General features: G+C 36.9%; 1 protein-coding gene across 1 annotated transcript; it reads left to right on the top strand.

The window, feature by feature from the left end:
* The first annotated feature begins 1,679 nt into the window (after positions 1–1,679).
* On the top strand, positions 1,680–13,053 carry LOC135199235 (acyl-coenzyme A diphosphatase NUDT19-like). The gene is made up of 2 exons (XM_064227102.1): positions 1,680–1,893; positions 10,994–13,053. Exons 1-2 carry the CDS (start codon positions 1,801–1,803, stop codon positions 11,252–11,254), a joined length of 354 nt encoding a protein of 117 aa, XP_064083172.1. The 5' UTR covers positions 1,680–1,800; the 3' UTR covers positions 11,255–13,053.
* The last annotated feature ends 446 nt before the right edge of the window (positions 13,054–13,499 follow it).

Raw genomic sequence — 13,499 nt, 5'->3', positions numbered from 1 at the left:
CTTATGTTCAGAAATTACACAACTTCTCAATGTTGTTTTTTGTCTCATTTGTGTTTGATTGACATATAGTTTGGTGAAAAATTTGCAATATTCTGCTCACCCTATTCAATCATATATTTATATTAGAATTGAAATATCTGTAGAATAGTTGCAGAATTCCCCCTACCCTCTTCAATCATGTATTAATTTATATTATTGTAATATCTACAGGAATTGTGCACCACTGCCAGAGTTTTATGCTAATAAAACTCCTGATATCTTGTTACCAGAAGTAGGATTTCGTATTGCTGCCCTTCGTGAAACATTTGAGGAATCAGAAGTTTTGCTTAGTAGCTATATTTCCAAAGACTCATACAAACAGATTTGATTGAAAGAAATGGAGTAAAGCTGTGCGTGGGACGATCCATCAAACTCAGGTAATTTGAATTTGTTTATAGAGAAACAAAATCATAAATATATTTCTGTTCAGATATTCTTTTTTGCAATTTTATTAGGAGACTATATACCAAAATGTTTACTTTCCTATAGATTTAAGGAGTAGTTTTAATAAACTTATCTAAAAAAAATTGAGTTATTTATTGCAAACTCAATATTATTTTTAGAAATTGGTAAACCTTAAGATTTTAGATCTTTCCCCAAATTTAGATAAAATTACCTATTAATGATATGTTTTCAGATATATAGACACTTGTCTTTCAAACACTTCACAAACCTTACACAAGAAAATTGATTTTAGCAATACAGGTATTAAAGAAATAAATGAGAAAAGTAAAGTATTTTTTAAATGTACCCACAAGCAAAGGAGTGTCATGTCTGTCTGTGGTCAGTTTCTGAGGTTTGATAACAAAGTTTATATGAGTACGTACTACCGTAAATATAACATGTTAGATGATGCAACAGTCACACTCAGAGGCAAAGTTATTGCAGTAAGTTATGAAAAAAATATGTATAAAATCAAACAGTATAAGACTATATATAATGTCTGTGTAAAGCAAGGATCAGATAAGCCAATAATTCTTAAAGGTCCCTATGCTTATTGTCTTTTTGATACTGCATAGAAATTCTGAACATTTAAAATGCTGTGTTTCTCTGTTTCTCTTGGTAATGTAACTAAGAAAATATACCATTACTTTTACTTATTCTGTCAGATTACATGCACATAAGCCCCTTTTATATAGATATAGTAGTATGATCATTATCACAGTCAGTTGTAAAGTCATATTTGTGAAATGTAAAAGAATAGTTTGTCATGAAAAGACCCTTGTAGTCACTGGAAACCATGCTTTATTGGGGATGTTTGATTTTTGTTGTTGTTGGCCATTTTTATGATTAAAAGTTTTTCTTGCTGCTCTAACTCTTGAGGAAGATTTTTAATTTTAGAGGCCTGTCATAATAGTATGTTTATATTGTTGCCATGTCCTTTGTTGAATAGGATTTTAATAACCTATAATTTCAGTTTGGCTCAAGGTATCCAATTAAATGTTAATTGGAATTTGATTTGTGTATTGATAGCTTGCACTTTTCCTCGTTTTATGAAAAATTAACTTTATGTTGAAGCCGTATTTGGGTAAGAGGGACTAAAGTTTGTGTTTTCGAGAGTTTTATAACTTTATGCTATGGTTAATAAAACTGATTAATTCTGTTAGTCCCTCTCACTCATTCTTAATCTAGTACGTACTTAATTGTTTGAGTTGTCAATGGATATTTTCCTTACAGTTCCTTGCACTTTTTGATGAATTTGGTGGTTGTCCTGCTATTTGGAACTTGCATGAATGGTCTGGATGGCTCACTCCTTCTACAATGAAAAAGAGATTTGATACAGCATTTTATATAGCTTTTGTGGATGAAATATCAAAACCAGCAGCAGATGGAGGGGAAATTTCTGATATCCAGGTAAGTGCAAATATTTCGTTCTTATTCTGTGAATTAAATGTATGTATTATGCATAGATAGAATTAGCATGATAGGTGTGATTTAAAAACAGTAAGTTACTTCTCTGGGAAGTAAGAACAGTTGCAGAACTCTAGATGACATAGTTATGTCATTGTACAGTTGTGGATCCATGTGGACAACTCCAGTAAGTGAAATGTCTTACATGATTCAGATAAAATTAGTACTATTGAAAACAGAATGTAGCAAATGAAGCTTTGACATTATTTGATGTATTTACAAGTAATGCTCGTAAGTTGTCTGTAGGTTTGGCAAACATCACTTGGGTACCCAGTGGTTACCTTAGTGTTGAGCATTATAACTATTAGCTTTAGGATGTTGAAAGGATGAAAGTAGATTAACCAGTATTTGAAAGAAATTATAGTAAGGTCTTTCATGCTGTTTAATCAGTGACAGTGAATTATGACCCTTCTGATGGGTAAGTGTCATTCATAATTTTACTGTAGTAGGCGCAGTTGCAGTCAAGCTGACAATTATCATTAGATTTAACAGTGTTAGTCATAACTGTAGGTGGGTTTTTCTTGGTATGAATGAAATCTCATTTTTTCCTTCCGGGATGTTTGGAATAACTAGTATTTTTTTATGTACAGAAGCAGCCTTGATTCAAAATAAAGTTCCCTTAGGTAAGGGTTAACAGCATGATTGTCTCTGTAACTTCCCAAGTATTTGATATAATTACATTAGTAAGCTATGAATATTAAAGATCTGTAGCTTGTTTAAAACATGGAGGACTCTAATTTTAAAGGTGCCTTACAAGTTTCTTGATAGCTCCATAATCATTCGCATTTTTTTACACAATACTCTATAAGTATTGTGTCTGTAACAAATATTAATGAGTAAAGTTTATTTTGATGAAGAATTGATCTCGGCAGCGTATGCTCAGTGTAGGCTGGGCTGAGGATAACGCTCAGATAAAACAATATTCTTTTCAGACGTGTCAGAAGTAGAGGGTTTCATACAAGTAACTTACCAAGTAATTACATAGCTATAGTTTCTAACTCATGCAGCAGCCTTTTTAAAAAAAATTATGGTAGTTTTTCAATTGTTTTTTGTAGGTAACTAGCCCTGTCACTATTGGGAATACTGGGAACAACTTAGCAGATAACTTCATTGTGTTTCTGCAGGCGCTCAACTAAACATTGGGTGCCTGCAGCAGCTCTTTTCATTGGTTTTTGGTTGTATTGACTGGATTTCAGTGAAATATTATCACTTTTTTTAAGTAGTCTTCAGGCTTTGATCAGCTTATTAACTAGCATTCTAGTTTTTGTTACTGATTATGTATGATTCGAGTTCCTCTAGTTTCCACTATTGTGGTGAGAGTTGTAAAACCAGATTAACTATATCCTCTTATGATTCACATACAATGTCCCAGTAAGTGCAAGGGGCAGGATTGTAGTAAGGGGGAAAACTTGTGCTGAATGTAAAGATTGGGATGATAAAAAGTGGCAAGTACTTAAATCTTACTTTGACAAGTTCGAAGTGGATAGAAAGAGGAAGGTGGCCTCTAGAGCCGAGAAACAACTTTCAGTTAGCCTAGAACACTTCCAGAAGTGGGTCACCCCCTTTAGACATAATGAGCCATCTTTGGTGTCCACTAAGCAGCGGTTAATTGAAATTATGGGCTTACTCAAGAAAGCTCCCTCCAGTCTCCTTAGGAGAAGAGGAGCTTGATCAGGAACCTGCCCCTCCTTCTGCCTGTGCTGCTTCCCCTCCTTTTTCACTCCAGCTGCCTTGGTCTCTCCTGCCTCGACTTTTCTGATGAGGAGCCATCCAGATGGTAGATCTAGGCTCCCCAAGGTGGTGCTCTCTTTGTTGCCCAAGAAGTCACTGAAGGAAGTTGATGACTGGGTTTTGTCTAAGAGAGAGCAAGGCAAAGTGTGATTTGCCATTCTTCCCCTGTAATTAGTCCATAGGAGGTATCTTTCCTTCGTCACCGGGGAAGCTTCTTCTTTGGCTGTTGCTGCCTCCTCCCAAGGGGACTTCTCCAGCCTCATTGATTCTTCCAGACGCTCTGTGTTTTCGTCTGCAAAGATCATGTTTTTGTCTGCTGAACACCTTGTTAAGGACCTCTTCCAGATGTTTGAGATCTTCAGTTCTTGAACTGGACAGTCAGAACGCTGGCCAAGAAGGTTGAGGATTTCAAGGATCTAGACAATGACATTGCCTCAGACTGTCTACGAGTACTGTCTTGCACAGATGGCCATCAGGGATGGTTCTATTGAGCTTGCTGCTCGTTTTTCCTTGGGAGGGTTGAAAAAAACAGAATTGTGGTACTCCTTTGTTTTCTCTGTTGGACACTTCTTCCCACAGGACATTGTAAGGGAAAATTGCTTTGGACCTCCAAAAGAAGTCTACTGAGGATCTGCTGTCTCAGTCTTCCAAATGCTCCAAGGATTCATCTGCATTTGCTCCCAAGATGGCCTCTCCTCTTCAACAGCAGCCCTTTAGTGGGAGTAAGCCCAGTTCACAACCTAGAACCTGTTATAATGTCCGCTTCTCTGTCAGAGCCATCAAAAATGGTTCAACCAAGTCCTTTCCTAAGAAATGAGGAGGTCCTTCGTGCGCCAGTGGGAGCCAGACTTTGCTAGTTTTGGGAGAGGTGGAGGATCATAGGGGCAGAGCCCTGGATTGTCAAGGTTCTGAAGGAGGGCTATGCTATCCCATTCGTGAAGAACTCTCTTTTGGTTCACTTCTCCCTTCGCCTTGATGGCCTATTCAAAGGGCTTGGAGATTTAAATTTTAGCCTAGCCTAACCCCTTTTATTTACACATGAATAATCTACCCACCTTAGATCAACAGTACAACAAGACTTACGACCTAAAAACTCCTACCAGACAGAGAGCTCTCCCCTACCAGCCGAACACCACCAGCACGTGCCTTCTACTCCCCCGTGTTATTGTTTACATCCCCCGACGCCACTGCCATCTTGTCTATGTTGTCACAGCCTATGATGTCACAACACAACTTAAATACATCAACAGACCTAGAATCAACCATATGCTGTCCATATATAGGACACCCACCATATTTCAACAATGCATAAAATACTAATAATTCAATTATAATATATAATCAGGAGAAACATTCAACCCTTTTGGAGGAAATATCCTCCTTCATCCTAAAGAGAGAGAGCCATAGAAGAGGTTGGGAACATCAGCTCAGTGGGCTTATATAACTGAGTTTTTGTGGTTCCCATCAGGAAGTATCTAAGGTTTGTCTTCCAGGACAAAATCTTCCAGTTTCGGGCTCTTTGCTTTGGCCTCTCTACAGTACTTCAGGTGTTCACTCGAGTCCTTGGTCCTCTAGTAAAGTGGCTTCATTTAACAGGTATAAATGTCAGTCTGATTATGGACAACTGGCTCCTTGGATCCCCTTTGAAGGAAAAGTGCACAAGGAACTGAACAAGATTCTTCTCACTCAGGAACTAGGCATTCTAATGACCTTCAGAAGTCCCAGTTGACCCTGTCGCAAGAGATCTTCTATTTGGGGATGATTCTGAACCCTCAGACTTGTCAGGCTTATCTGTTTGCTAAAAGAATTGCCAGCTGCCTTAAGACAATAAAAAAGTTTCTATCCTTTTCATCTTGCTTGACCCCATCAGTGGATGAGCCTACTGGGGACTCTGTTGACCATCAAAATGTTTATCAAGTTAGGCAGACTTTATATGAGAGTTCTGCAATTCTTCCTCAAGGCCAGCTGGGGCAGAAAAACACAGCCTGATACCTACGTGTTTCCCATAACCCCAGAGATCAATGGTGGCTGTCCGAAGAAAGACTTTCGAAGGAAAAGTCCCTTCATCCTCTGAGCCCCGAACTAGACTTCTACTCAGATGCCTTGGACCTAGGTTGGGAGCCCTCTTGGGGAACCGGGAAGTTTTTGGGATGTGATCCCCAGAAGAACAAAACCTTCACAACGCTGAAAGCACTTCACCTAGGACTTCACTGCCGAACAAGACTGTGGTAGTCCATTCAGATAATACCACAGCCTTAACATACATACAAAAGCAAGGCGGCACTTGCTCCTTCTCTCTCTGCTAGACAGCAAGAGACCTTCTAATGTGGGCAGATAAAAATGAAGTGATTCTAGTCACTTGATTTATTCAGGTCAAATGAAATGTTCTGGCAGACAAACTGAGCTGTCAGAAGCAGCTCCTTCCCGGGTCAGGCTGACGTTGGATCTGTTTGCCACCTCGATGAACCATTGCCTTTCTCTCTTTTGTTCTCCAGGCCTGGACCCTCTAGCATGGGCAACAGAGACATCCTAGAAGATTGGTGTCCAACTGAGACCTTTATGCCTTTCTGCCCTTGAACATGGTCAGGGCAGTGCTGAACAAGTTTTGTGCTCATCGCAGTTACAATGACCCTGATAGCCCCTGTTCTGGCCCCTGAAAGAATGGTTCCCGGACCTGCTATGGTTGTTGGTGGACTTTCCCAGACTCCTTCCCAAAAACCTTATCTACTCAGAAAACCTTAATTCAAGAGATACCACCAACGGGTGTCTTTCTTGCCCTGACAGGCTTCAGACTGTGAAAGCTTGTCAATGTGAATGGGTTTTCAAGGTGTGCTTCAGAGGCTATTGCAAGATGCAAGCATCAATCTTCTAGCCATGTCTACCAGACTAAGTGGGTAATGTTCCAAAGTTGGTGTCTCAGACACAATGTCTCTTCTTCTGAGACATCTCTGACCCAAATTGTGGATTTCCTCCTTTATCTGATTAGAGCTAAGAATCATCTTCCACCATTAAGAAGTACTGAGTTATGCTTAGCTCAGTGTTTAAGCACAGTGGCATGGATCTTTCATCAAGTCCTTTGATACGTCCAAGCAAAGGAAGGAAGATTTGGTCTCCTGGAACCTGGACGTAGTGTTGAAGTGGCTGACTGTTCCCTCTTTTCAACCTCTATGTTCTTCTTCTCTGAGGAACCTCGCCTGACAATCTCTCTTCCTCGTGGTGTTGCCTACTGCTAAATGTTTTAGTGAGATCCAAGCCATCGATAAAGGGTAGGATTTTCACAAGGAGCTGCAGTTTGCACCTTTATCCTAAGATTTTTAGCCAAGAACAGGACCCATCCAAGCCCTGGCCCCATTCTTTTACCATTAAAAATTGAATGGACATCCTTGGCTCTGAGGAAGAAGAGAGATTTCTTTTGTTCTGTTTGGGTTTTATGGTTTTACCTGAACAGGACCAAGATCAAGAGGGCCTTACAGTAACGTCTGGTGTTCTGTCAAGAACCACCCGTCTCACCCTCTGACTAAGAACGCATTGTCCTTCTTCCTAAGGGACTTAATTTCTGAGGTGCACTTTCAGAGTGAAAGCTCATGACATCAGAGCAGTCTCTACCTCTTTACCTTTCAGTCACAATATGTCCCTTACTTCCATTCTACAATCAAGCTACTAGAAGTGCAAATATGTCTTCCTTCTCACTAGTTTTGGAAAGAAGTTGAAACTGTTTGAAAATTGCAGTACTTTGAGGTCATTGTCAATGGCTGGCATGGTATTGGGGGAGGATTCATAGGAAGCCTTTCTTTTTTTTTTTTTCCTACTGTCTCTTTGCCTTGGTGTAAAGTTTTCTCATTTTTGGGGAGTCTGGGGATATGATGTACACGGAGTAACCACCTGTTTGATGGCATATAGGACACCTTTTTTTCCAAAATTTTGGCTCAAAAAATCACCCTGTGTCTTATACATCGTAGGTGAAGTTTGAGACCTCCCTTAGGTCTAGGCTAACCTTCTCTGACACTTACTAACCCAGCTTACACTCAGTACTTTTACCTACCCTAAACTCCATGCATCCTTATGTTATTGCTGGTATTATTGTATTATTGCTGGTTCTTTAAAAATGAATTTGTAAAAATGAAAGCAATCTAATCTGAAATGCTGTGACTTGCATTTATAAACATCAGCTGATTGGAACTCTAACTTACCGGTAATGCCATCTGTTGGCGAGGAATAAAACTATGGTATGATCATTGCAGCGCTGCCAGATGTATGACCCAGCGCTGTACGACCTACAACATTTTTATTTAATTAGCAAATTTGTACGACTTTTTAGTCCATATGTACGACATTTTTAATGAATTGTTGATTTTCTAATGATTATACAACATTTTGAAGCCTTATTGTACAACAATTGATTACAAAGTACGGTATCTGGCAACACTGATCGTTGCCAGTTCGTGTAGTTGGAGTGCATATAGGTGAGACATCTTGGTACAATGAGTTCATAATCATAACAAAAACACAGCAACACCCTCACCATCATGGCAGCAGGAGGAAAAAGAGCCAACTACAAAATCTCCTTCAAATTAAAAGTGGTAGATTATGCCAAGGAGCATGGGCAATAGAGCAGCAGCAAGGGTGTTTGGTCAACCACCCACAGAAAAGATGATACATGTTTGGCAACAGCAAGAAGACCAACTAAGAAGAGCAAAGAAAGGTAAACATAACATTGCCTGTACTGCCAAATTGCTTCTATAGAGCTATACTTCTGCTTGTGTAATGTAGTACAGATGGACTGTTTTTTCAACAGTATTGCTTAAATACTACACTAAAAAACTTTTCCTGAATCTGACCTGCTGAAATTAGGGTGTCTTAGATGCCCGTCAAGTACGGTATACTTGCCAACTAATGACAGAATCGGAGCCTGCCCTCCTCCTCTCTCATGGACATAAGGGCACAAACACAATGAGGTTATCTGTTAAGTTGTTCCCAGTATTCTCAATAATGGGTGGGGCTAATCACCACAAAATAATTGAAGCGCTTGATCGATTTATTAAGAAGGCTGCTGCGAGAGTTGGAAACTATAGCTATGTAATACTTGTAAAGTATATAGTACGAATATTATGAAACTTAATTTGATTATGAAAATATTATTTTTTTCAGCATAGGCGAGCCAAAAGTATCACCAGACCTTGCAGAGCTTCAAACATCAACCTCTCCAAGTAGATCCCTTTATGTAATTCATATGGTATGAGGGCGTGAAGTTAGGTACTCCACTATCCCTTATACAGCAGATTTTTTCATTTTTTACAGACATGATAAGTTGTCATGTTGTCCTTCTACTATACAATCCATCTTCTCACAAGCTGAGCCTTTTCCTGTCTGTGGTTTAACTTTTAAACTAATTGATTGAGTTTGAGAACTGGGTTCCTTACAGGTTGCCCAAGCCTGACAGCTAGAATTTCTTAGTTTTTTTAGAGTTTCAGTTTATTCTCCTTATGAATCTTTACAGGAGGCTTTGCTCCTTAATTGACCAATGAAGATGATTTATATTGCTTTTTACTCCTTAGGCAGGTCAAAGAGATTTACGCTGTATTTGGAGCTGTCACACATTTTTTAAGAGGTGGAGTTTTAGAGGTATGTTGCTTGCAGCAAACCATATGGTGAAGACTCAAACTCCAAGCTGTAATCAGCGCTCCACAGAACCTGCAACAATAACCCTCCTTCCCCTAGCCTAGTAACTGTCTTCTTCCCAGGGAACATAATGTTACTTTTAGCATAAGGAAGTTGCTTATCTGTAATCAAAGGATAGTACATGTGGTACCATGGTTCATGAGCTTATTGTTTCGAGGACGCTGTCCCCTCCTTTCCCCCCCCGGAAAATTCGTAACCTTATCCAACCTCAAACTCCCCATTTAAAATAATGTAAAAACGAATCATTTTTTTCAAACCTGAGAAACACTATTTTCTTTCCATTTTTTACGGTTTTCTGGGACAAAGTTATACTTTACTTCACTGCATCCAATAATATTGTATGTATTTTCATATTACTATTGTATTATAAAATACAAACAGTAAATGTTTTGGTTTGGAAATTAGCTGAAAGCAACTGCAAGATAAGTTCATTTTGCTGTATTGAACTCAGATCAGAGTGATTTTCTTGCTTCTAGTTACCGTAAATGAATCTCAAGATACTCTTTTGATATGGGATAAGGTTATTTTATGTTATACAAAGTATTTTCAAGTCAAAATTTCACTTGAATGCTTAGTGTTGTGAACGAAATTTAGTTATTTTTTATATTAGTATGTCTATGGCGCTGCAGGCATGTTTATTGCATAAAAAAAGTCAACAGGTTGTGTTTGATATTTTCACTTTATTTCATCAGAATACTACAAGTTTTACATATTTCATCAGAATACTACAAGCTTTACATATTTATCTTTTATCGGAGTGTAAACAGTGAAATGTGTTCTTTCATGCCAAATAATTTTGATTAAAATACATTTCTCTCAAATTTTGTTTACAGTTCTTGAGTTTGATGGTAGTATACCAAATTTTGTTAGTTTTATCCATTTTGCCAATGCATGATAATAGCTGTTAGCAGATGAACTTTCTTTCCTCAGCTTCAGCTACAACTTGCAACTTAAATTTAGCTGTATGTATATACCCTTGCTGATCTTTTCTCCATAGCGAATAAGGATATAGTAATGTAAAAAAGAAAAAATATATCAGTCCTATTCTACTTCACATCATTTTGTAACAACTGCAGTATTTTTTTTAAATATCGTACAATGGTTTTTTTTTGTTTTGAAATGCAAGCAACCACTCTATCAGATTCACTTATTCATAGCAAGTTGGCTGTTTCTGGTTGTATGCGTTTACACAAGTAATACAACATTTCTTTTTCAATATACTATTTCTTCAGTAAAAAAGTAAATAATTAACATTAAAGAGACTGAGTAACAGTCAAAAAACATTTTAAAAAGCAATCAGTGCTTCTAGTGAACCCTTTCTGGGGATGTTTGTGTGTTCTGGCTTGAAGCACAGTTTGTGAACCAGAACAAAATTTTTGAACATCTGGCTAATAACCAGATTTGTTCATGAACAGGACGGTTCATGAGCCAAGGTACCACTGTATACCTACATATTTTGTAGTAGTTCAGGGACAATACAATATCCATTTCATTAAAGGTTCTGTAAATTAATACATTTCCATATACGTATACTTCTGATAGAATATTTGCCACATTTTCCAAAATGAATAGGTATGTGCAGTTGTTATGTATATGAACTGACCCCTACATTTTTTAAATTGTATATTAACAGGTTGCATCTCCCAAGTCAATTCTTGAGCAGTGGCAGAATGGATCTATATTGCTCCCACCTCCTCAAGCATATGAAATATCTCGATTCTTACAGTTCAGACACTATGACAAGCTAAAAGAGTTTGCAATTAACAGAGGAAAGATGGGCTGGATAGATGGTTTGTCCAGTAAAGTATTAGCAACTGATGGATTTATTTCAGTCTTACCAGGTAAGAGATTTATTTTAAATAATTGCTGTGGCAAGAAGTCCTCCCTTACTTGATAATCCAAATTAGTGGTGAAACTAATTAGGTAGATTTGTCATATTTGTTTTTCAAAGGGAATACCATTTGACTTTCAAGTCGTATTTTGTTAGGTAAAAATTAATACATTCTATGTCAAAATAAGAAATGATGTGGGTAAGAGAATGTCGTCTTCTGTGGAAGTGGAATGTCACTATACTTGGAACTTTAGTGCACAGATACCTCCTCTGTTAACTCTGGCTGTACTTCTTATAAAGTTTACTTTAGAATTACAAAGATTATAATTGAGGCATTTCTGTGTTGCATAGACCAAACTAGACCTTCTATAAAGGCCTGTAGGAGCACATATTAATTTAATATAAGTATGATATTCAAAATCAGTCTTTAAAAGATAAGTAATAAAATTAATGCATACTTAATTTTTTATTTTGAAAATATGTACGTATATTAATTCTCTGAATATCCCAAAGTAAATTCATAGTCAAGACTAGATACGTATATCTTTCCCTTTGAAAAATAAATTATATGAAATACAGGCAGTCAGCTTTTATCGGCAGGGGTCCATTCCTGGGGGTGTGCCAATAAGCGAAAATGCCATTAACCCTTTAATGCCAATTGGACGTATTAAACGTCGATATAAATTGTCTGTTGGGTGTTGATTGGACGTATGGTATGTCGATATAAAAAAGTTTTTTAAAAATTAGCGGAAAAATAGTTATAGAGACCTACTAGGCAAAAACTTTTGAATCACTTGCCTTGGGGGATGCTGGGAGCTCATGGATCAAGGCGTTGTTTTGTTTACAATCGTTATGCAGGCGTGCAAGCGCGAATTTCTTTCTTATCGCACTAAAAAGTATCAGCGACACATCTCAGAAATTATTTCGTCACTTTGACATAATTTTTGCACCATTTTAAATTAGCCGTTACATGGAGCATTATATATGAAAATGTGTGCAATTTTATGTAGAATACAACAAAAAATAACTCATAGTTGTAGCTTTTATCAGTTTTGAAATATTCTCATATAAATAACGATAAGTGCCAAATTTCAACCTTCGGTCAACTTTGACTCTACCGAAATGGTCGAATAACGTAATTGTAAGCTAAAGCTCTTATATTCTAGTAATATTCAATCATTTACCTTCATTTTGCAACAACTTGGAAGTCTCTAGCACAATATTTCGATTTATGGTGAATTTATGAAAAAACTTTTTCCTTACGTCCGCACAGTAACTCTTCCGAAAAAAACATAAATTTTTTTGTCCGATTGTCGTAATGTTTGCACCATTTTAAATTAGCCATTACATAAAGTTTTATATATGGAAATGTGCACAATTTCATGTAGAATACAACTAAAAATAACCCATGGTTGTAGCTTTTATCAGTTTTGAAATATTTTCATATAAATAACAAGTGCCAAAATATCAACCTTTGGTCAACTTTGACTCGACGGAAATGGTTAAAAAACGCAATTGTAAGCTAAAACTCTTAAATTCTAGTAATTTTCAATCATTTACCTTTATTTTACAACAAATTGGAAGTCTCTAGCACAATATTTCGATTTATGGTGAATTTATGAAAAAAATAAAACCATTTTCCTTACGTCCGCACGGTAACTCTTCCCAAAAAAATCATAAATTTTTTTGTCCGATTGTCATAATGTTTGCACCATTTTAAATTAGCTGTTACATAAAGTGTTATATATGTAAATGTGCACAATTTCATGTAGAATACAACTAAAAACAACCAATGGTTGTAGCTTTTATCAGTTTTGAAATATTTTCATATAAATAACGATAAGTGCCAAAATCTTAACCTTTGGTCAACTTTGACTCGACGAAATGGTTAGAAAAACACAATTGTAAGCAAAAAAAACAAATATACATTCTAGTAATATTCAGTCATTTACCTTTATTTTGCAACAAATTGGAAGTCTCTAACACAATATTTCGATTTATGGTCAATTTATGAAATAAACTTTTTCCTTACATCCGCACGGTAACTCTTCCGAAAAAATAATAAATTTTTTCATCCGATTGTCGTAATGTTTGCACCATTTTAAATTGGCCGTTACATAAAGTTATATGTATGAAAATGTGCGCAATTTTATGTAGAATACAACTAAAAACAACCTATGGTTGTAGCTTTTATCAGTTTTGAAATATTTTCATATAAATAACATGAAATAGAAAAAATTCGTCCTTCAGTCAACTTTGTAACGCGACCGAAATGTCCGAAACTGCAATTGTAAGCTACACTTACAGT

The sequence above is a fragment of the Macrobrachium nipponense genome, chromosome 25 (genome assembly GCF_015104395.2).
Source record: "Macrobrachium nipponense isolate FS-2020 chromosome 25, ASM1510439v2, whole genome shotgun sequence".
Classification (NCBI taxonomy): Eukaryota; Metazoa; Arthropoda; class Malacostraca; order Decapoda; family Palaemonidae; genus Macrobrachium; species Macrobrachium nipponense.
The sequence above is the reverse complement of the archived record's forward strand: the minus strand, read 5'-3'. Positions and strand labels throughout refer to the sequence as shown.

Excerpts from the sequence above, each read along its gene's own strand:
- LOC135199235 (XM_064227102.1), top strand. The coding sequence starts at position 1,801 with ATGAAAAAGAGATTTGATACAGCATTTTATATAGCTTTTGTGGATGAA. Across the intron at positions 1,894-10,993 it reads GGGAAATTTCTGATATCCAG|GTTGCATCTCCCAAGTCAAT; the intron begins GTAAGTGCAAAT and ends GTATATTAACAG.